Here is a 25,379-nt window from a genome sequence, read left to right on the forward strand (position 1 = left end):
GAGTTGGTTCTCTCCTTTCTCCATGTGATCCTGGAACTTGAACTCAGGTGGTTAGAAACTTGGTGGCAAGCCCCTTTACCAGTTGAGTACATCACTGTATGAGACACTGACTTTAGGATGCATGTGAAAAGCCTGTGAACTCCTGCTGAGAAGTATTCTCCCACAGACATCCTGGAGTGGGGGGAAAGGATGGTTGCTGGGAGAGGGAGCCAGAACAGAACGCAGCACACCCATATTCCCAGCCTTGTGATGCCAGCACAGCCCTCCCTTGCTTCCACTTACACATTCCTTCATGTGCGTTCTCTCTAGAGCATCCCAGATCTGGTCTTCCGTGTACTGGTTGAAAGGGTCCAGGTTTGATCTAGGAAGAAGTATGATAGAAACTGCCAATGTTTAACAAACTACATTTTTTTTTTTTTTTGGAGACAGGGTTTCTCTATGTATTTCTGCTGTCCTGGAACTCACTCTGCTGGCTTGACCAGGCTGGCCTTGAACTCAAGAGATCTGCCTGCCTCTGCCTCCCAAGTGCTGGGATTAAAGGTGTGCACCAACTGCCTGGCAACAAACCACATTTCAATGGCTGTCTATGGTTAAACAGCACACAGAGAAAACTGGGTATCAACTCTGAAGGTCACAGACCCCCCCTCCCCCATGGAGTCACAGGACAACACCTGAGATCGGGGCTCCCTGTTTCATAAAACAAGTTTATTTTAATTACTCAACATAAGTTAGCTGTAAAAAAAAATTATAAATACAGATATGAAAACACAAAAGAAACAGCAGTGTATTTTATTACCTCTGACACCTGGAAACACGATTTCCTTCAGATATATCCCACTTTATGAACAAACATAGAAAACACCTGTTTTCCTCCCTTGTTATCTGAGAATTTTATGTAAGTATCATATTCATGCTGTTTACTTTGATTCCTCCCAGATCTAAGACCCTTCACAACCCAGCCAATTATGTACTTAAAAACAAAACATAACAAAACAAAACCCAAAAACCTATCAAGAACAATTTGTGTTGCCCACATATTCTTGGATGTATTCTTCCACTGGAATGGTCTCCCAGCAGTGCCCACCTCCCCTCTCTACACTGGAACTTTGTCTGGCTTGAGCTTGCCCAGGTCTTGTGTATGCTGTTTCAATTGCTATCCATTCATATGTGTAAAAACCTGCTCTGCCCAGAACACATTGCTTCCTGTAGTCATCCTGTGGCTCTTACACTCATTCTTCCCCTTCTGAGTCAGCAGTGATTCCTGAGCCTTGGGAAGAGGGGCTGTGACAGAGATGGTTCCCATTCAGGCCTGAGCACCCTGCTGCCTTTGATTCTCTGCACGTTGACCATCTGTGGGTCTCTGTATTAAGCACCATCTTTGTTAGGAGCCGCGTGAGCGTGATAGCATTCGACATTACAAGATGGCGTGGGCATCCTGTCCTCCCACAAGTAAACAACTAACTGCGCAGGTGCAAAAGGTAAAAAGTGCGCCAAAGTCACTGCCCATCCTGGGGTGTATTATGGGTAATGAGTAAACAGCCAATCAGAAGTGAACACTTCACTCTAGGGTGTATATAAGCAGTGCCTTTTCCAGGCTTTGGGTCTTTCTGCTTCTGCTTATACAAGAATAAAGCCTCGCTGTGGTAACCACCTGAACACTGCCTCACGTGTCTCTTTCGCGGGCGAAGGGGACTCAGAGAGGGGCGCAGAACATCTGGCGTCGAAACCCAGGATCTTCAAGGCGCAGCGGAGACCTCCCAAGTTTTGGGGCAGGTTAAAAGACTACAGGAACGAGGTACGTCTCCGAGAGATATGCCTGTGGTGGAAGCCTTTGTTGCGAGCGGACTTTCACTCACCACCGCAGCTCCACTAGCTAGCCTCTTGCTTGCGTTGCTTTTGCTTTCAGCTATTAGTGCAAGTCAAGAGGTTTCAGGAGAGGGCCACCCTAGCATAACAGAACCAGAGTGTGTTATCCGGCATCAGGCCAAGGAGCCTGGAGATCAGGCCAAAGAGCCTGGGGATCAGGCCAAAGAGCCTGGAGAAACAGATAAGGGCAAAGACCCTGGAGAAAGAAAAGAGTACTCAAAAGAAACAAGGGCTACTGCAGAGCCTATTAAGGTTAAGGACCCTCCACCAGCTGGTGGAGAGAGAGTGGAAGACAAAAGGACCCCCCTTTATGGCAGAATCTTTGGGGAACCAGAGCAAGCAATGCCAGTGATAGAACAGATGATCTTTGAAAATGCCACAGCTGAATGCCATGCAGCCATTGTCCCTCGTAGGAACAAGGGGCTACAAGACTGGCTGAGAGCCTGTTGCGGCCTGGGAGGCCTCCTCACTAAGGCAGGACTTGCTGCGGCCCTTCTCCAAGGTCAGGGACGAGATAGGCCCCCGCCATGGCTGGGGAGGGGAGCTGTTTGTGTTTATTCCACAGGTGAAGACAATCCAATTTGGGTCCCTACTCGGCTGGTGCAGATTGTGAAGAATGAAGCTAGATTGCAAGATGACGGCTCTGATTCTCCTGATACTGATGTTCGATTTGGGGATAAGTATACCACTATGGGCCATAGTTAGATCTTGGCCTGTTCCCATGCCAGTACATTCAAATTCTGCAGTGCTGCCATTGTTTACAGCTATTGAGTGTTACTTGGTTGCCCCGTCCTCACAGCGCACCTGCCAGCAGCCTGAGTTATATAATGCTACAAGTTTTCCATTAAATTTTACACTTTGTTTTGTGGCAGCAAAACTTTATAGTATAAAGGTAATCTACTTGGTGTTAATTTTAGAGAAAATAGATTGCTTACATCATTAAAAATTGGTTTTGTTTCTCAAAAATATGGTTATACTCTAATATTACAAAAGAGGCTTAAAAACATAGTTAAACTGCCAATATTCCATTGGCTACAGTTGGTAGTTCAACCGAGAGTTTGAAAATTTTTGATTTGCCTATGTTTATAGAGAAAAGATACAACACGTGTCTTTTTAAGTTTACAGTTTAAATTTAAGGTTTAAAGTTAAAGTTAAAGTCAAAAATCACACAGTTCAGGCCTAGCCAAGCCTCAGAGAACAGGCCGGAGGGAGGTTAAGCACATTTACATTTGAATTAAGACAATGCAGACTGAGCTCTGCAGCTCGGGTGCCAAAAGTTCCTTTTGTCCTGGGTCTTCACAACCAGGTCCTAGAAATGTGTTTACCGGAATTCATCTTTTGTCTTCATTGTTTCTTGTGAGAAGAGAGATAAATCTAAGACCCAAAGACTTTACAACAGTCTGTGGGCTAAAAGTTATGATTATGCTGGAGACATTAAAATTATGTCTACTTCCCTCCATGAGTATAACTGTACCTGCTGATAAAATATTGTTCAAATTGTTTTAATTCCTTTATATTCAAAGTTGTTAAAAATGAGATGCTTTGGATTCCTCTAATATATGTAACAATTATTAGAGAATAAGGTTGGCTTTTATCTGATATATTCATTGGACTAAAAAAGATTGGTTATTAAATTAATCCAAAATAAAGTTCAAATTTAAGATTTATACAGCCTAACTTGCCTACTCCAGCTGCCATTTCAGTAAATGCTTATAGAATTATTATAGATATAAAAGATGTTTTTATACCATCCCTTTACATTTCTGGTAAAGGTGAGAGGTTTACAGTCAGTAAATTTATTCATAATTTTTAAGAGCCCATGAAGTGATATTTGTTAGAAATAATTGCTTCAGAAAATGGTTAATTGTTTTACATTATATATATAAATATTGTGTTGCTTTAATACAAAAAATTAAGAGGTTAAATCTTTTAGTATATATTATTCATTGTGTGATAATTTATTAGTGGATTTCTCTAAAGAAGTTTTTTCCGCAAGCCTTTGCTCCAATATAATGAGCTTTAAAAAAATTTTTAGAGTACTTGTTGCTCCAAAAAAGATTCAAAGACAGTGTCATTCAATATTTGAGACCTCAGTTATATCCTAATCAGATTGTGACACAGAACATTCTAATAAAAATAGATAGTTGGGGCTAGAGAGATGGCTCAGCCATTAAAGTCTAGACTTAATTTAAAATATAAAAGCTGAACTCCCAGCAACCACATGGTGGCTCACAACCATTTGTGGTGGGGATCTACCGCCATCTTCTGGCTTGTGAGTATACATGCAAAAAGAAAATGGTTTACTTTTAATCTTGATTTGCTCTTAGTGATTTTTAAAAGTTGTTTAGAGATATTAATTTGCTAAAACCTCATCTTAAGCTTACCATAGGAGGATTTAAACCTCTGTTTGATATTTTCAAAGGGATACAAGTCCTAATTCCCCTTGACAATTAACTAATAAAAGATAGATATCTTTGCTGAAAATAAAATAAGCTAAATAAAATAAATAATAAAATAATTAGTTATCAACAGATAAATTATATAGACTATAATAAATTGTTGGCTGTTTGTGTTGTTACTACTCATATGTCCACAGCAGCCCTTTGACAAAAGAAACCATTAATATGGATTTGTCTTTCTTCATTTACAAATAAAGATTATATGATAAAATCCTAAAAACATTTTAGATAAAAGGTTTATTCTTTATTCCACATAACAATTAAATTGGTTATTGAATTATTAAATTTGGCCTATTACATGACAAACATTTTAGACAAATTTGATAATCATATGTTACAGTTTTTCTCTATACATGCTTTTGTATTTCCTAAAATTTACTATGCATGCAGACCATAGAAAAGATGTTTGCTATATTTACTATATTTACAGATGCCTCATCTATTGAGAAGACAATATATGTAATTAAATCATATGTGTATTTTCTTGAGTTTACCCTGCTTCAACACAGTTAAATTATGTGTTGTAGCCACTGTTTAGAATGTTAAAAAAGGTGTATCTGCCTTTGTCTTGTTGAATGGTATATTTCATGAAGTACAAAATGTTTCAGCTACACGATCTAATATCTCTAGCCATTTGAATAACATTAAAATTAATAAGGTGTTTAAGAATGCATCTGCACAACCGGTGTCGGTGTGTGTGGACTCCCCATTTTTCTTTATGTTATCCAACTTTCAAAATAATTCTGATATCTTGGATTGTAAGAATGTTACATGCCTTTTGGCACAATGTTGGAATGGATCACTAGACCTAGCCTTGGTTGTGCACGTGCCTACCTTTGTGCCCATCCCAGTAGAAGCTGATCCTGAAACTTTCCCTACTACATCGTTATTGAGACATAAAAGAGACTTTGGCATTACTGCAGCCATTATCACTGCTATTACCATCTCTGCAGCTGCAGCTGTGACAGCAGGCACAGGCATGGTTAATAAAGTTACAGCAGCTACTGTTGTTAATCAAATTTCAGAAAAGACTTCTGAGGCTTTGACCATTCTACAGAAAGTGGATGCATACCTGGTATCAGGCATCCTGTTGGTCAACCAGAGAGTTGATTTGCTCCAAGCCCATGTGGAGCAGCTCACGGATGTGGTTCAAATGAGCTGCGTGTCAGCAACCCCACATCTTGTATTACACCTCTGAGATTTATGAATGATACATTTATTCAAAGCCATAATCTTTCTGCTTATTTACAAGGGAAGTGGACTAGGGAGCTGGACCAGATGCAGCAGTGATTGCAGATCCGGATCTCGAGTCTTAATGGAACACGAGTGGACCCCGTTACCCCTGGCGATTTTACTTCTTGGCTTACCTCTGCCTTTTCCTTCTTTCTTAAAAGGTGGGGATAGGCCTGTTTGGTGCAGCCCTATGTTATGGATTAGTGTTCATGTTATGATTGGTCTGTAAGCTCAGAGCCCAACAAAAACGTGACAAGGTCGCTATCGCCCAAGCACTCGTAGCCTTGAGCAAGCATCTCCCCCTGAAATTTGGCTATCTAGGCTAAGAAAGTAGCTGATGACTGAGACCCTCAGTTGATGCACCCCAAGGGTTCAGCCCATTGCACTGGGTGGATGAGAGGTCCAAGTCTAGCCAGCCCTTGCCTGAATAACTGTGGTACCTGAATATCTAGAGGTGTTACGAGTGGGTACTCGACAGGGAATGTTCTACGAGTGTGGATAGATTTCCCGAAAATATGCCTGATTGCACAAAGGTTTGATGCCAAGAAACCTCCTCTGGTGGCGCCCCAGGGTGGAGGCTCCCTTTCCCTGTCAAAAGGCATCGAGATGGGTATGGGAAGTATTACTTATTGCACGATGACAAGAGAAGAAACCCATTACAATATCTCATTTTGCACAGGGGATCAGGCCTCTGTTTTCCCTCACTGAGTTGGTGCCGCGCTTGATAGGCAATAGGCTGTTCCATCTTAAATATATAGATAGTGGGAGATGTAAGGAGCCGTGTGAGCGTGATAGCATCCGCCATTACAAGATGGCGTGGGCATCCCACTAGTAAACAAGTAACTGCACAGGTGCAAAAGGCAAAAGCGCCAAAGTCACTGCCCATCCCGGGGCATATTATTGGGTGATGAGTGAACAGCCAATCAGAAGTGAACACTTCACTCTAGGGTGTATATAAGCAGTGCCTTTCCCAGGCTTTGGGTCTTTCCGCTTCTGCTTATACAAGAATAAAGCCTCGCTGTGGTAACCACCCGAACACTGCCTCACGTGTCTCTTTCGCGGGCGAAGGGGACTCAGAGAGGGGCACGGAACACATCTTCTCTGATGAGGGGTAGAAGATGGATTACTCTCCAGGTGTACTGATGAGTCATTACAAGTCGGCTTAATGTTATGTCCATTTAGGACAGTAATAGTAGTACATGCTCCTCTAGGACCTATGACATGTGTAGCCACAGGTTCTTGGAACCAATAAAGATGCCATGTATAGGTTTCAACTTTGAGCAGCCCTTAAACAATCAGGTACTGGCTGGTCACTCCATGCTATTACGTCACTACTGTACCTTGGGTATGCCTTACCACACAAGTCATTGTTGTAGTTCACAGGGTTCACATATGGGTAAGACTGGTAATTCCTTTGCTTCTCCAGTAGCATGTCCTGTGACTCAAGTGTGTGGTGTCCTCAGAAATAGTGTCATATAGTCAAGTTCCCAAAAGCAATCAAGAGCATTGGCAATAGTCTGTAATGCTTCTTTTCAGAGGAGTGAGGTGAGAGGCCTCCAAAAAACATACTCCATTCCTGGCATTGGCTTTTTATCTGTTAGCCTCTGGTGTCCAGTAAGGGCATTTTGCCCCATTATAGGGTAATCCCATTTAGACATTTTGTATATATATATGCATATATTTTAGGAAGGTTCTACAGGTAGCTTCATATTTTTTTAACTGGTGGTCATCTCCCCCTCAGCTACCCTTCTCTGTTTCATTACTTTGCTGTAACTCGCTATACTACTGCACTTCATCTCCCTTCCCTTGAAATATACCTGTAGGAGGAGCTAAGGTGGGAGGAATAAGGTAGGAGGAGTAAGAAGAAGAAGAGGAAGAGCTAGAGAAGGCAGAGATATAAGAGGATGGAGAACCACGCAGATATGGAGAGCAGTCACGGGTAACAACTTATATTTAGGTTAGCTAATTGGGAAACAATTTTAATTGTATAGGCATATTGTTATTGAGCATTACTAAATATATAAAGCCTTTGATTAATATTTAAGCATTAGAGTCTCATTTTCCTACCGGGCCAGCATGGATAGTGGGATGGTCTGGGCAATGCGCAGACTTGTGGAGACAGTGTGGAAGATTGTCAGAGCCATCTCCCACACTGGTGTCTCATGGGTGACAGGGCTGGTGTTTCTGGCTGGCTGTTTCTAGCTGTGGTGTGCACGTGGCCTCTGGCAGCGAAACATGGCAGCTGAGCTAGGCAGAGCCGCTGCAGCTTAGATAGTCGGCTTGACCAGCAGCCATTTTTAAAGTATCTCCCACTACATACACCCACTTAATTTCCTGATCTCTGAGGCCATTTCTAATGGAACACAACATATCTGGAGACTCAGATGAGAAAAGTGCCTATGACATCTGCCTTCTTAAGTCCACGTTACCTCACCCAAAATGAGCTCTACCCATTTACCTATAAAATTTCATATAAAAAATTTTTAAAGTTATTTTATTTGATGGGTGTTTTGTGGCATGTTTGTACACTATGTACATGCTGGTGCCCACAAAGGCCAGAAGAGGGTGTTGAATCCCCTGGAGTTATACACAGTTATATGCTACCACATAGGTGCTTGGAATCAGACCTGGGTCCTCTCAAAGAGCAGTCAGTATTCCTAAACTATCTGAACTATTTTTCTGGCTCAATTTCATTTTTTCTGAAGAGCCGAATAACATTCTGTTGTGCAAATGTATCACATCCATTTATCATCTGACGGATATGTAGGTTGTTTTCTATAGTGAATGAAGCAGCAGTGAACATGGATGCATTTGACTTTTGAAAACTGTTTAGTTCCTTGCCCCATTTTGTTTTGTTTTGTTTTGTTTTGAGACAGGCCTGGGACCCAGAGATCCACCTACCTCTGATTCTCAAGTACTGGGATTAAGGGTGAGCCATCATAACCAGCTTCATGTCCCATTTTAAAAAATGAGTTGTAAGTTTGAGGCCAGCCTGGTCTACAGAGTGAGTTCTAGGACAGCCAGGGCTACACAGAGAAACCCTGTCTCAAAAAACAAAAACAACAACAAAAAAAAAATGAGCTGTTTTCTTGGTGTTTAGGTTTTTGTTTTGTTTTGGGTTTTTGGTGGGGCTTTTTGTTTTTGTTTTTTAGTTCTTTGTATATTCTAGATACCTATTCAATGTAATATGTGAAGTCTTAGCTTAGAGCAATAAGACAACTGAAAGAGATCAAATGGAAACAAACAAGGAAGGAAGAAGTCAAAGTATCTCTATTTGCAGGTGATATGATTTTATACCTAAATAACCCTGAAATTTCACCAATAAATTTCTATAGTTGATAAACACTTTCAGCAAAGTAGCAGAATACAAAATTAAAATCAGTAGCTTTCCTATATACAAATGACAAAGAAATCACGGAAACACCACCTTCCCAACAGCCTCAAAATATATGTGTGTTTGTGCACGTGTGCATGTGTGTAAGATAACTCTAACCATGCAAGCAAAAGATTTATATAATAAAAACTTAAAGAAACTGAAGAAAGAAACTGAGGGGATAGCAGATGAAACAATCTCCCATGCTCATGGATCATTAGGATTAATATAGTAAAAATGGCCATCCTACCAAGAGCAATCTACAGATTCAATGCAATCTCCATCAAAATTCCAACACAATTCTTCTCAGAAACTGAAAAAACAGTTTCACCACCATATGGAAACAAAATCCCCAGGATGGCTAAAACCAATTTTGAATAATAAAAGAACCTCTGTAGGTATCACTATCCCCAATGTCAAACTGTACTACAAAGCTATAGTAATAAAAACAACATAGTATTGGCAATAAAACAGACATGGTGATAAATGGAATCTAACTGAAGACCTAGACGTAAGTCCACATACATGTGAACACCTGGTTTTTGACAAAGAAGCCAAAAATAAACAGTGGAGAAAAGACAGCATCTTTAATAGATGGTGCTGGTCAAACTGGATGGCTCCATATAGGAGAATGTAAATAGATCCACATTTATCATCCTATACAAAATTCAACTCTATAAGGGATCAAGGACCTCAACATAAGCCCAGATATTATGAATCTAATAGAAGAATGTCCTGGGTAGTTTTATATCAACTTGGCACAAGCTAGAGTATCAGAGAAGGGGGAACCTAAATTGAGAAAATGCCACCATATAACTGGGCTGTAGGAAGCTGGTAGGGCATTTTCTTAATTAGTAATTGATGTAGGAGGATGGAGTCACATTGAGGATGGAGTCACCCCTGGGCTGGTGGTTCTGACTAGAATCAGAAAGTAGGCTGAGCAAGCCATGTGCATCCAAACAGTTAAGCAGCATTCTTCCATGGCCTCGCCTTAGCTCCTGCCCTGTTTTGAGTTCCTGTCCTGACTTCCTTCAAATGATGAGAAGTGCTGTGGAAGCATAAACCACATAAAGCCTTCCTTCCCTAACTTACTTTTGGCCATGGTGCTTTATCACAGCAACAGTGAGCTCAAATAAGACAGAGTGTGGAATAGGCTTGAACTCAGTACCACAGGAAAAGACTTTCTGAAGACAGCACTGTTAGCACCGGCACTAAGAGCAACAATGAATAATGGGCCCTCATAAAATTGAGAAGCTTCGAGCATAGGAAAGAACAGCATCATCCAGACAAATTTTCAGGATACAGAATGGGAAAAAAAAATTGCCAATTACATATTTGAGAGAGGATTGATATCTAAAATATGTTAACAATAAAAAAATTTAAAATGGGACACAGATCTAAAGTTCTCAAAAGAGGAAACACAAATGGCTGAGGACCACTTAAAGAAATGCTCGACATCCTTAATCATCAGGGAAATGCAAATCATAACTACTTTGAGATTTCATCTTAACATCAATCAGAATGGCCAAGATCAATAAAACAAATGACAGTTCGAGCCAGCAAGGATATGAAGAAAGGGGAACACTCATCCATTGCTAATGGGATGTACATTTGTACAACCACTACAGAAATCAGTGTAGCAATTCTCAGGAAGCTGTTGTGCTTATACCCAAAGGACTCTGCATTCTACTATAGAGACACTTTCTCAACCATGTTCATTGTTGCTCTATTTATAATAGCCAGTAATTGGAAACAGCCTAGATGTCCATCAACAGATGAATGGCTAAGGAAAATATGGTAATTTACACAGTAGACTATTCTTCAGCTGATTGAAAAATGAAACTATGAGATTTGCTGGCTGGTAAATGGGTAGAACTATAAAAAATCATCCTGGGTGAGGTAACCCAGACCCCAAAAGACAAATATAGTATGTATTCTCTTATAAGCGGATGATAGCTATTAAACCTTCAGTAGGAATACTACTATCTGTAGAACCACAGAGGTTAGGTAGAGAGTAAGGGACGAGCAGGTGGGAATGGCTCTCTAAAGGAAGGGTAAATAGAATATATAGTTAGAAAACATGGAGACTGGAACCTGAGGATTAAATGAAGATGGGGAGGGAAGAGCATGGTAAGGGAAGGAACATGGGGATGGACAGCTAACACTAAGGGCCATCTGAGGGCTCATATAAAAACCTACTATAGTAGAAGTGTCTTAAAATATATACATATATGAAAAAAATCGAAAGGAGGCAATAATGGAGGAGATGAAGCCCCAGTAAGACATTTCTTGTCACCAAGTAAAATGTCCAATGCCAGGAATGGGTTGCATCTAATTGAGTTGTTGGTCAAAGGAGCACCATGGAAATCCCCAAACAACTCAGCCATTGCCAAGGCTATCAGTTGTCTCCACAAACTGATGGTATGTCCCTATTGTTAAAGACAACACTCATATATCTCCATGGCACAGAGAAGTTGAGCTGTAAATCCAGCTACAAATCCTTTGATCTACAATGATCTACAGTGGTGACCTGTCTGCAAGATATGCTGGTACATGCGTGGCACAAACATTGTGTATATTCTAACCAACCACTATCAGATTGGATTTAAGGCCTGCTCCATGAGATAGGGCCCATGCTTGACACTGCTCAGGTGGCCAAGAACTTAAGACCAGAAAGGCCATGGATCTAAAAAGAATCCAAATATTTATTGTCCTGCTAAAAGAACATTGCAATAAAATGACTCCGGAGGACATTCTGCTATACCCATAGATCAGTGTCTCCCTCAGTCACCATGAGAGAAGCTTCTTCCTGAAGTAGATGGGAACTAACACAGAGACCCACAACTGGACAATATGCAGAGAGTGAGAGCCTTGGGAACACTCAGCCCTAAATCTGAGGTCTTCATCAAATCCCTTCCTTCCAGGTTCAGTGACTTATGCAGAGGAGGCAACAGCAGAAAGACACAATAGGACAGATGTACATATGAACTCAGACTGTGGCAGCATGCATAGAGCCTATAGAGGTTCAAGCCTGACAGGTCCTAGTGCTGAGATGGAAAACTAGACATAAGCTCCCATTCCCAGCCAAGAAGCTATCTCCAACTAACAACTGCTCACAAAGGAAAAGTTTCCTCAAGGGAGTCTATTTGGGTTTACAAACCACACTTAAGGGCAGGCCCCATGCCCAGCAGTAGGCGAACGACACAAAATGAATGCAAAAGTATTTTTAAAGACATTTTTTTGTCTCATATTGCTCTGTTTGCAGTTTTTTTTTTATTTTACAGATCTTTTGCCTGTATATTATGGTTTCCAATTATGTGTTTTTATGGGGTTTGTGCACAGATTTGTGTATTGTGTCTGTCTGCATATGTATGCTTTTTTTTCTTCTTCATTTATTTTGTTTTATGCTGGTCTTTCTATTTCCTCATTTGAGGGAGGGAGGGAGGGAGGGAGGGAGGGAGGGAGGGAGGGAGAGGGAGAGAGAGAGAGAGAGAGAGAGAGAGAGAGAGAGAGAGAGAGAGAGTGTGAGAAGGAGGGAGGTGTGAGGCTGGAAGGTTAAGGAGATGGATGGATCTGAAAGTGAGGGAGAGGAACCCATGGTTTGAATATATTGCATAAAAAAAACTATTTTAAAAAAATCTCAGAACTCACACTCAAGAACTAATCACAATGATGCAGTCTGATTTCCCAATGCAGCCTCTTCACCTGCTGCAGGGCACTGGAGCAGTAGACACCAGTCATAACCATTCCCTAGTCCAGCGTTCTCAGAAGAATCCCACTGTGATGTATAGATACACATTAAGAACTCTTGAACTCTTGACACCCTCGTTCCACTCTGATCTCCCTAAGACCAACACCTCTTAGTCCTCTCTCGGGTCAGCAGTGTCTTGTTTATGAGACATCTCAATTTTGCCTGCCATTCCATTGGCATTGACATTAAGGTCAGACCTCTTTCTTGTGGGAGGGAAGTCACCCCTAGACTCCCAAAAGATACTGTCTATTCTGTCCTAGGCTGGGGCCAGCTTTCTGGTAAAGGAAGGAGGCTTTACCCAAGGATCCAGGGTCGAGTTGCAATAGTCCTTTACTAACATTTTAGCTGAGAACCTGCTGAATCTTTGGGGAAATTCTCAAGGGACATCTGCAAAGACCTATAGGTGACAGCTGGGCTCAGCACTTGTGCTGGCTCTATGGTTATGGGCAGAAGCCTCAAAACTTAGTTCCAAATAAAATGCTTAGTCCTGAAAAAGACCTAAAGTCCGACAGGTGGCAGCAAAGTAAGCCAAAGTTAATTATCTTTGTGTCACTTATAAGAACGTGTTGCCTAAGTACCTAAGGATGTTGGTGAAGTGTAATCAAGAGTTCCAGCACATGACGTCACCAGGAGGAGAGAATGCTGAAGTAAGGCCCTCAGCAGTGTGGACTCTGGGAACATGGGTGAGAATTCAGCGTATTTACTGCTGTGCACTGAGTATCCGTATGCCTGCAGATTTTGTTTAACCAATCACACCTTCAATGTGAAGTGAGACCTGTAGGAAATGACTAGGATTTTCTCTAAGTATGAGGCCTGGAAGTAAACACCTTTAATCCCAGCACTCAAGAGGAAGAAGGTAGGCATACCTCTCAGTTTGAGGTTAGCTTGGTTTATATAACCAGTTCCAAGCCAGCCAAGACTACAAAGAAAGATGCTATTTTTTAAAAAAAGAAAAAAGAAAAGAAAGATTAGGTCATAAGGATGGGGACTTCATGATAGGATTAGTGTCCTTTTAAGAGGAAGAGACACAAAAGCTCATTTGCACTGCTATCCTGCATGAAGACACTAAGTCCATGGGAAAACATGACAAAACCAGGAAGACTTCTCACATGCATGAACTGTGGGAAATTTCTGTTATTTAAGCTTTCCGGGACATGGTATTTTATTACAGCTTCCTGATCAGATGAAGGTAGCTACAAAGCCAGCCTTGAATGAGTGAGTTCAAATGCTATTCTGAAGAACAAGACACTCAGTTTTAAAGGCAAGTCTTAGGTTGTCCTCCCCTTTGAAACTGCTAAAAACTAAACAGAAAAATAAACATTACTTTTGGATGGTTGTAAAATAAGAAGCACAATCTTCTTATACATAGTTTTTATTTCCAAAGAAAAGCAACTTGACTGGAAATGGACAGAAATCATAGAAACCCCAGGTTTAGGAGGCAATTTAAAGACAAAGATAGAAAAGATGATTTTCTAATAATAATAATCTTAGTAATAAAATAATAATCCTAATAATAATCTAATAATCCTAATAGTAATTAGGATTACTTCCTAATTACTATTCAACATGCAAAAAAGGAACTTTATATTAGACATTTTAAAATATATAAAATGTATAATATATTATATTTAAATTTCAGAAAAAACATCTTTTGAGACTAAGTATCAAACATGGAAAAACTTGAGCTATATCAGACTATGTGCTGGCCAAAGGAAGAATCAGAAATAGCAGCACTGATCAATGTGGGCCTTGCAGAATCCTGTTTGAAGCAGACCAAGGTAGACAAAGCCGACTCTCCATACAGTCCACTGGTTAATTCACTTGGACTTTGTAGTGCCCACTGCCACACATGACTTCACTCGCTACCTGGAGCAGGCTGACCTGGACAAACAGCTGACAACAGGCCATTGCCAGGTACAGCCATATCCACCGGGACTGGCCAGTCAAGAAGCCAGCACAGCTTTGACAGTTCCGTCAGCACTGAGCTGAATACTGCCATCGCTTTCATTCTGTCTCTCACTTCGGGGTTTGGTCTCTGCATTCTTGGGGACTTTCTGCATTATGATTCATTTTATGTGTTTTCCCAAGAAAGTTATATCTGAGTCTTTTTAGGAAAGTTCTAAACTTAGCATTATCTGGCCACTATTTGGAAGTCTTCCTTATGTTCTGAAGATTGTTAAACACGGGTAAGCACAGAGCTAGAAATTCTTGGGGGCATCTGTGCCTGAGCAAACTCAAATAGTAACTGGTAAAGGGTAAACAGAGACACTGGACAAACTCTGACTGTCCAGGAGGTTACACATTCAAGCCTCTCTTTATCATATGCTTAGAGCACTCTGAAAATGTAGTTTAAAGATGGGAATCATACAGGGTATGGCCCTGGAGGAATAGAACTCAGTGAATGAGATGGACTGACTAAAATAACTTCTACTTTACAGCAGATGATGAAACAATATAGTAAAGGAGTTAGGTGTTAGTAATAAAAAAATCAAACCCATAATCTGTACTTCTTGGATAATCATTCTGTCTTTGTTCTGTGAAATCTGTATAAATAAAGAAGCAATCTGATTGCTAGTCAGTCAGAGCTCCAAGATTCCCCCAACCACCTTACCTGACTGACTCACTCCTCCCTCCCCTCACCAACTCCTTATCTCCTCTGCGCCAAAGGTTGGGGAGGGCCCCTGGTCCCTGACCTTAGCAACCTGACCACAAAAGCTTTCATCTGTTACCTGAACACCTTTGAAAACCAAGGCCCCAGGCTAACTGCCATGCATGCTGCTGCTTGCTAGGCTGCTGGCCCCACCTTGAGGTTAAAGTATATAGAGTGAGAATGCAGACTCGACTCAGGACCAAAGCCTTTCAGGAGCTGTCCTGGCTCTGGTCCTCCAGTGACATCGCCTCTCTCCCACTCGCAATGGTGTCAGAGTGTTATGCTAGAGATTCCCAAAACAGCTTTGGTTCCCAGACCAGAGGAAAGGGGGAGGGTTAGAGCTAGCAGAACATGAGGATGCATGACTGGGTGATGGTAGAAGCAATAGGTCAGTTCCCCAGACCAGAAGAAAGGGGGAGAGGGTTAGAGCTAGCAGAACATAAAACAGCTTGGGTTCCCAGACCAGAGCAAAAGGGGAGGGGGGTAGAGCTAGGAGAATATGAGGATGCAGGACTGGGTGATGGTGGAAGCAATAGGGGAAGGTACCACTAGAACAGTAACTCCCAGCCCGAGCAGCAGAGATAGTAGAACAGAGTGCACAGGGGTGGTGGTAGCAGCACCATTTGTGCTCCTGCCGTTGGCCAGGCTTGGAACTTACAGTATGCTTATGAATTTATCCAATCTACATCACAATGGCCCTTAAAAGTATCTCCATTTTAGGGTGAGAAAACAGGCTTAAGACTGGTAACCTGTTAAGATGTCATGGGACAGACATCTGAGCCAAAATGTCTCTGATCTCTGGGACCCCTATGGCAGAGTCTTACTGAGACACTTGGTTAATTAAGCAGCATACATAGCAGAAGCTATGCATCACTGCAATAGGAATCACAGACTTGTGGGAAACACAGGACCCAAGGCTATGGGGTCTCCACCCCATGTGACAGCTCTGCCATCACCCAGTCCTAGCCAGGCTCTCACCTTACGGTGCCACTGAACAGCACTGGCTCCTGAGGAATGATGGCCAGTTTGCTTCGGAGGTCGGCCAGGCCGATGTCACTGATTCTTACTCCGTCAATCTTGATGCAGCCTCCAGATAACTCCACCAGACGGAAGAGGGCCATGCCCAGAGAGGACTTCCCTGGGGAGTAAGAGAAAGCAGAAGAGTAGCTCTGTGAGTAACTTCTGGAAAGATTAAACTGGTTTATTGTGATGACTAACATCAACATGACTACACATGAACCAACTAAGCAGTGAAGCACCTGGTGGAGGGTTTTCTTGATTGGCTCCTTGGAGGTAAGAGACCCACCTAAGTCTGGTCCACACCTTCTGGTGGCAGCCCACATAAAAGGACATGAAAGAAGGAAGCTTTTGTTTTTTGCCCTCTTGCCTTCCCTCTACATGGCAAGTTTATCCTTTCCTGCATTAGAACCTACTTCCTAGGGAATTCCATGTACACTGATGGCCATTTGAGACATACAGCCCTGTGGACTGAACAATTACCAGATTCTTGGCCTTTCTGTCATTTCAGCTACTGATGGATTAGCTAGACCACAGCTTATGCCACTCTTAATAAATTCCATGCACTAAGATATCCATTCTATCACTCTGTTCCACTAGAGAACCCTGACTCATACAGATTTGGTACCAGGAATGGTTCTAGAGAAATAGAATTATAAGGATAAAAATTTTAAAGTATCTGCTGAAATAGGCTTTACAATCTGCCAATACTTACAGTTACTGATGGCTCTCCTAGAGACATGCAGCATGCTAGAAATCCATGGTGGGAACTATTTAAATAACCTATTGAGTTTGTGCCACTTTCAGCTCCCCTCTCTATACCCAGATGTTCTACAGCCTTTCCCAGGGTCTCGCCTGGTGAGACGCCCCCCCACCCCCCAACCACCACCACCCACGTCTTTTCTGTAACCCAGCAGATCTAGCCTGGGTCCAACAACCAGGGCAGTGGCCTAGTCTGGGGTCAGGATCCTCCTTACCTGTCCTACAAACCACAGGAGTCTCCCACATAATATTCAATCTTTTTGCACAGACCTATTTACTCTGCCCACCCAATTTCACCCCATCCAAGCAATTTCCAACCTCTAGACTGAACCCGCCCCAATATCTTTTCTTCTCCCTGACCCTGTCCATCTATAACAAACTCAGAAAAAAATATGAAAGGGAGTCTACATGGCCAGATCTCATCACAACATGAACACCAACAATACAAAGAACTAAGTCAGTTTCTTCTCCACAAAACCTGCCAGCCCTGTAGAATGCTTGCCAGTGAGAATTATCCGGATGAACTGCAGGATACAGAACTTAAAAGAGTAATCAGAAACCCCACCAATGAATGAAATCAAGGAGAACAAACGCCCAAGTGAAACCAGAAAAAATACAGACAGAAGGCTGGTGGATGTGATGGACATGATCCAGAACTTGAGAACAGAATTCAATCTGGAGACAGAAATGGTGAAAAGGACTCAGGCTGAAAGGAAGATGGAACTGAAAAACCCCAAAGCCCAAGTAGGAGATGCAAAAGAAAGCCTTACAAGTAGAACAAGTCAGGCAGAAGACAGAGAATTAATCCGTGAAGATAAAACAGCATCTAGATCAATTGGATCTGTTCCCCTGCAGAAACAAAACCCATCTATCTGCACCTACAAGAAACAAAACTTAGCTTTAAACATCACTGCCTCAGAGTAAAAAAAAATGACAGAAGAACCCCAAGCCAGCAGGATCAGGGAGCAACAAGGCATTGCGATCTTAAATCTGACAGAACAGACTTCAAACTAAAACCAATCAGAGGAGGGAAAAACGGAGACTTCATCATAACCAAGGGAACAGTCAACCAAGATGACATCACTATCCTAAACATGCAAACCAAACACCAGGGCACCTGATTTCATTAAAAAAAAAAAAATCTACTACTGGGGCTGAAGACAGATAAATATCAATTTCTGAAATTAAATGAAAATTAAAATACAACACAGCAAAACCTCTGGGACACACTGAATAGTCCTACAAGGGACATTTTTACTTGAAAATGCCTACATTTAAAAAAATTAGAAAATATACAAATGGCTTAATGATGCAACTCAAAAAGTTGGAGAAACAAGAACAAACCAAACCCAGATCTAGCTCCCTCACTGACATGACACGCTTCAAGGATGGATACTGCCATCACCTGGCTCATTTAAAAGCTTTACCATGGCTCCTTGGATCATCATCCTTCCTCTGAGGCACATCAACTGTTGTCCCTTTTACACTGACCTTTCTGCCAAACACAAAACAGTTAATGTTGGTATCCAGAGCCAGGTTGGCAAACCAGCTCCAAACTCAGGAATGTCACACATAGGTGACATCTGTTGCCATGCCAAACCTGCATACCTTCTTAGAGCCCACTCCTCACACTCAGCTGGGAACCACCTACATCACAGCCTAGATAAAAGGCTGACTTTTCCCACTGTTGACTCTTTTTCCCTTGTCTTTCTCTCTCTCCCCTTTGTCCCCATTCTTTCCTAATAAAACCTCTGCCAAGAGGACCTGCTTTGGCCTGGTGTGGCCTATCCTGACACTAGCTACCAATCCAACACAACAGTTAAGAATGGTCTCAGCTAGCCAGGCAGTGGTGGCGCACACCTTTAATCCCAGCACTTGGGAGGCAGAGGCAGGTGGATTTCTGAGTTCGAGGCTAGAGTGAGTTCCAGGACAGCCAGGGCTACACAGCGAAACCCTGTCTCGAAAAACCAAAAACCAAACCAAACAAATAAAAAAAAGAATGGTCTCGGCCTCCAAACCCTTAACAGCAGTTCGGGTGACTTCTGAAAGGAGACTGATGGACCGTCTTACTCATCTCTCTTCTTAGTACTCTGGACATTTTTCTGGGACTGTGATGGCTAATCTTGGTTGTGAACTTGATTAGAACTGGAGTTAAAAACCACAAAATTTTTGCTTAAAGTAGGAAGATCCACTTCTAAGTCAAATATTTGAGGTAGGAACCACAAGATCTTTAATCCAGATCTTGAGGTGGGAAAACACCTTCAAAACAGATCTAATCTGGGCCACTCCTAGTGCTGGAAGCCTTTATATTATACAGTATATAAGGACAAGGAAGAAGGAAGTTCTCTCTTTTGTCTGCTTGCCCTGTTAGCAAGTCCACTCCTTCACTGGCATGAAAACCTACTTCCTCAGGATTCCAACATCTACTGAAGACCAGCCGAGACATCCAGCCTCATGGACAGAACTGAATTTTGGACTTTCTGTTCACAGCTAGCCATTGTTGGATTAGCTGGACTGAAGCTTGCAAGTCATTCTGATAAATCTCCTTTCTATACAGACTATATTATGAATTCATTCTTTAAGTTCTGATACTCTAGAGAACCCTGACTAGTTCAGGAACTCAGACCTAAAACTGCTGGGGTTAGAGCTCCTTTGCATCAGTTAACTTTATCTCATTAGTACTTTTTAAAAAAAAAAATTAGAGAAATTTCAGATCCACTTAACATCCCTCAGGATCAACTTGATTCTTTGGCTGCTGTGGCACTCCAAAAGTAAAGAGAACTAGATCTGACAGCTGCTCAGGATGGGATACTCACTCGCCCTCCTCCAGAAACAATGAGGCTTCACAGAACATTTACCATCTTTTAAACTTTTTAGTGAAGTTCCTCCTTGGATCAGATGACTGTCATTATTAGTCCCACATCAGGACAATGGCTACCCTGGTTAGGTCCCTAACCTGGTTAGAACCCTAAGGGTCTGGTCTTATCTTACTCTTTTAGCCCTTTGTCTAACTGACTGTTTTCAAAAGCTTCTCCAGGAAGACATGAGGACGACCACATAATCCACCACAGCCAACAAATTGAAACTCTCTTCCTGCTACATGAAATCAACACAATTCCCCCACCCCCATATCCTGAAGACAGACCCCAACAACCCAACTCTGTCCCAGCCCAGCAGGAACAGCCAAATGAACATAGTATTCCTCTTTCTTTTGATGCCCTGGGGCCTGGCTGATAACCCAGAAACCTCAGAGCAGAGATAACATCTACAGGCAGTTCGGGATACAGGGAGTTTCCAGGGAGCAGATCAAATACCTCCATTGGTATTTAAAGCACTGAGACTGCAGGGAAACAAATATGTGGATGGTATCTTCCAACCTCAAATCCCCCTTTACAGACTATGGAACAACAAGTCCTCTCGCATCTACGCATATGATTTTGTTGGACCTAAAGATCCAAAACCAGGGAATGCGCTCCCCCAGAAACACTCACGGATGGGATTTGCTGCAATAACATGAGGTTTATTGATGATGATAAGATGACAACCAGTATACTGGGGTTCTCCTGCATGCAGGCAAGAACCACCCTCAAATTAAAGCTAAGGGCAACTTATATACCATTCTTACAGAATTTACGAGGGCAGTTATACAATTACCTCTGAAACAATAACCACAAAGGCTAAATTTCAAACAGCTGTTCCCAGGCCTGGTTTCTGTTCCCAGGCCCAGTTGCTAAGTAACTCAAATTTGGACCTTATCTTTTACAACAAAGAGGGTCAGCTTAAGTAGCTTCTGTTTACCCAGGTTTTATGTGTTAAGGGCTCATAAACTCCTATCTTGGGTCTTTCTTCCTGGAATGTTTGCTTGAATCTTTGAAATGTGCTTCTTCTGGGATGTGTCCATGGGGGAAGTTAATGTTTGAGCTTAAAACCAAAATCGGAGCTTCTTATTAATCTTAAGTTTCTACATTTTCCACTCCTGCCAAGAGACAAGAGACTACCACCCTTCATTGTTCTGACCAAATGACAAAATGCTTCTGCAAAGGTCTGTCTCTCCTTTATTTCCTGGTCTCCTCAATCAATCCCAGTCTAACCACCTGCACATCTGAAGGCCTTCCTCATTTCTCTTTCCTTGTGGCAGACCTTAGGGTCGGAATGGGGCTACTGAACTGGATGAATTAAGTTCCATGGGTTCAACTGAGGCCCTGAATATCAGGAGCCAGGTACCAGCACCGACTGTCAGAGACACAGAGAGTGTAGCTATCATAAAAAGCAGCATAAGCAAAGTCATGTCCACAATAGGCCAGGCCAGGCAAAATGATTCTTATAATGGCATGAGTCATATGAACCTTTGGTACTAATCAATCATGGTGTTTCTAAGTATGATACAGATAAGATTTTTCTGCTGGATTTTTTTTTTTTTTTTTTTTTTTTTTTTTTTTTTTTTTTTTTTTTTTTTTTTTTGTCTGTGTAAGTAGAAAAATTCTTAAACAAATGGAAGAAAGACTACACTGGGTCACAGCAATTAGAAATCATGCATGGCCTGTGAACCAAATATCTAAATTTGAGCCACTTTGCAGACTCAAAATCCCTTGAATGAGAGATGGAAGGGTCCCCTGAGGAAAGATCTTGATGTTTACTGTTACCTTTGTAAGGATGGAATTTTAATGTAAGAATGTAATTTCAGGTCTCAGCTTGAACTTAAAATTAAGAGATCCTTAGATCTGAGTTTCAGCTTACACTCAAACATAAGCTGCCCCTGAGGCACATCCCAGGAGAAGTGCATTCCAAAGACTCAAACAAACATTCCAGGAAGAAAGACCCAAGATAGGAGTTTATTAGAGAGATGAGCCCTTAACACAGTACACCTGGGTAAACAGAAGCCACTTAAGCTGACCCTCTTTGTTGTAAAAGATAAGGTGCAAATTTGAGTTACTTAGAAACTGGGCCTGGGAACGGAAACCGGGCCTGGGAACGACTGTTTGAAATCCTTTATGGTTATTGTTTGAGAGGTAATTAACTGTCCTTGTGAACTCTGTAAAAAATGGTATAAAAGCTGCTTTTAGCTCCAACTCAAGGTTCCTCTAACCTGCACATAGGGGAGCCCCAGTATACTGGTTATCATCTTATCATCAATAAACCTAATGTTATTGCAGCAAATCCTGTTCATGAGTGTTTCTGGGGGAGCGTGTCCCCTGGTTTTGGATCTTTAGATCCAACACCTTTCCCCCTAATCCTTTCTCAGAGGGACCCATAGACGTTTTCAAAGGTAACCGCACACTGTGGGAAAATAAACTATCATTTTGGGGGGTCTATTGGATTCTGGTTCAAACTGGAGTCTGGAAGACACCAAGAAATAGTTTGTCCCTCTAGTTAAAGTGGAAGTTTACAGTGGTGTAATGGCTGGTTTTGTGTGTCAAGTGGACACAAGCTGGGTCTATCACAGAGAAAGATGCATTGATTGTACGCTTTCTAATTGTGTTAGTGTATTGAAATACGGCATGTCAGTTATGAAGGTCTATCAACCAGCTTTTTTTTATATGCTGAGTATCACAGAACCTTGGTCTTCTGAAAAAAGCTTGCAAGTATTAGAAAAAGTGAGTCAGGCCTTAAGCAGAAGCAGGAGGGTATTGGGCTTGATTATTGCTGGTATAACAGCTTTAATTACATTAACTGCTAGCACCACTGCTTCTGCAATTGCTTTGACACAAGAAGTTAAGACAGCTACTTTTGTTAATAATTTAGCAAAAAATGTTACAAATGTGTTGAATATACAAGAGGATTTGGATAGGCATTTGGAACAATGGATTGATGCTATTTACCCTATTCCAATTATTGGAAGAAGGTTCAGAGTTTAAGAGTAAGGAGCCATCTCAAGTGTCACATCAAATACCATTAGATAGTCATGATAATTAGGAAAAAGTTTAAAGACACTTGCAGTGTATTTGGCATAATTCTAACACCTCTCTGGATGTTTTAACTTGCACAGTGAACTTATGAATTTAAAGCATGCTGTGTTGATGCAGCAGATACTGCTGATAAAATTACCCATGGTTGAGGTCAGTATTTCTATTTTGGTCAAGCTTCAAGAATGGCATATAAAGCTTGATCATGCTAGCCCTTTTTGTCCTGGGAATACTTTTATTCCTGCCCATCGTGTTAAAGCTTGTCATTAACAACATCAACATGTTAGCAGCCAAAGTACATGCCTTCAATCTGAAAATGGACTCCCAGACAGAGTTATTAAATTAACAGGCTGGCAAGCCAAGAACAGGTAAGATTCTGCAACCTTACCAACCTAATACATAAATGCATTGCTTTTGATAATGCATTTTCCACAACAGGTAAGGAAGGCATTCTTGGCAGAACAATCTAAGAGAGGCTCAGTCTTGTTTATGAAATAAAAAAGGGGGAGAGGCAGAGAGCTTTTGGGGCTGCTTGGCAAGTATCTGACATGGGCCAAGGACAAGAAAACGGGCTGCTTGTCAGGAATATGACATTGGCCAAGGACAAGGAAGTGGACTTCAGGCAGGAATCTGACATTAGGCTAGAACAAAGAAGTGATTTCAGGCAGGAATCTAAATCTTAGGTTAGAACAAGGAAGTGGGCTTCAGACATGAAAATGACTTTGGAACAGTCATTTTAGGACAGGGAAGTAGGCTCAGATATTTTGATCATCCTGATAAGCCCTTAGAAACAGTAATCATGGGAGTGATCATGGGGCTTTGTTTATTGCATTGCTTGTTCTTTGACTGTGTTTATTGTCTTGCTTGTTCCTTGACTATTTGCATCTATTGTATTGCTAGTTCCTCAACCTAGAACTGACCTTAATACTTGCATGTAATTAAAATGGTATAAAAGCAAAAAAGAGGAGGGGGGATTGTATAGGGGGGGTTCTAAAGGGGAAATGGGGAAAGCAGATGGCATCTGAAATGTAAATAAATAAAATATCCAATGAAAGAAAGAAAGAAGGAAGGAAGGAAGGAAGGAAGGAAGGAAGGAAGGAAAGAAGGAAAGAAGGAAAGAAGGAAAGAAGGAAAGAAGGAAAGAAGGAAAGAAGGAAAGAAACCAGCCAGCCAGTAAGCGCATTCCTCCATGGCTTGTACATCCACTCCTGCCTCCAAGTTCCTACCCTGTATAAGTTCCAGTCCTGACTTCCTTTAGTGATGAAAAGCAATGTGGAAGTGTAAGCTGAATAAACCCTTTCCTCCCCAACTTGCTTCTTGGTCATGATGTTTTGTGCAGGAATAGAAACCCTAAGTCAGGCAGTGAAGTGATTAGCAAAATTTTGGCTCAAGACTGACTTGTAGTACTAGGTCTAGCAAGTCCATAAACTTATCTTGTTATTTCAAGTCTCAGAAAGTCTAGTTGAAATAAATATACTTAGAAGTTGGCAGAAGCCCCACATTGGTTCCATGGCCTATAAATTGAGGGCTGTTATGGTTAGATAAGCCAAATGGAAGCCATTGGAGTTATCTTTACTAGGGAAAATAGTACACCAAAGCCAATATCCACTCACTGGAAGAATGGGAACAAACAGTTTGAAAGATCCAGCGGTGGTAACAACACAAATCTCCCTGTATCTCCTATCCAGGCTGTGAGAAGACAGACGGATCCCAGAGGATGAACATGACGATTTTAATTTCACAGTCTTCCCAGCTGCAGATGCTGTACCAGATGTGTCTTTACTTGGCCAGACTAACACATCTCCCGATACTTGGTAAGTAACTATTGATCTAGCAAATGTCCTTTTCTCTGTACCTGTCTTCTGGACAACCAGAAGCAATATGCTTTTGTTAGCAAAGCCAACAATATACCTTCACAGTTTTACCTTAAGGATATATTAACTCTCCAGACCAGCTGCAAAACTTAGTTGGAAGGGACACTGAGGATCAGTCTCTTCTACAAATATCACATCGGTCCACTACACTGATGGCATTAAGTTGATTGGACCAAGTGAGCAGAAGGAGCAAACACCTTGGGTTTGTTGGCAGCACATATGTGCTTCAGAGGATAGGAAATAAATACAACAAAAACAGAAGGGCCTTCTACCCCAGTGAAACTTCTAGTTCAGGTGGTGTGGAGCATGCAGAGCTATCCTTTCCTAGATGAAGGGTAAGCTATTGCACCTGGCTCCTCCTACCAGCAAAAAAGCAGCACAATCCTTAGTGGGTGTGGTGTTCTGCATGAGAATGCCTCCCACCCCAGGTTCACATGTGTGAATACTTGGTTCCCAGTTAGTGGAACTATTTGGGAAGACTTAGGAGGTGT

The 25,379-nt window shown here is 41.7% G+C and overlaps 1 protein-coding gene across 6 annotated transcripts in view; it reads right to left on the reverse strand.

Moving 5' to 3' along the window:
- Positions 1-25,379, reverse strand: part of Abcc5 (ATP binding cassette subfamily C member 5) — a 122,987-nt gene that overhangs the window by 8,382 nt on the left and 89,226 nt on the right. For all 6 annotated transcript variants that reach the window (XM_034515745.2, XM_034515746.2, XM_076942674.1 and 3 more), the window contains 2 exons: positions 16,311-16,470; positions 283-361 (listed from right to left, as the gene is read on the reverse strand). In XM_034515745.2, coding sequence (XP_034371636.1) covers positions 283-361; positions 16,311-16,470 — 239 coding nt within the window. Of the gene's footprint in view, positions 1-282; positions 362-16,310; positions 16,471-25,379 lie in introns of those variants that run through there.

This window comes from Arvicanthis niloticus, chromosome 12 (assembly GCF_011762505.2).
Source record: "Arvicanthis niloticus isolate mArvNil1 chromosome 12, mArvNil1.pat.X, whole genome shotgun sequence".
Taxonomy (NCBI): Eukaryota; Metazoa; Chordata; class Mammalia; order Rodentia; family Muridae; genus Arvicanthis; species Arvicanthis niloticus.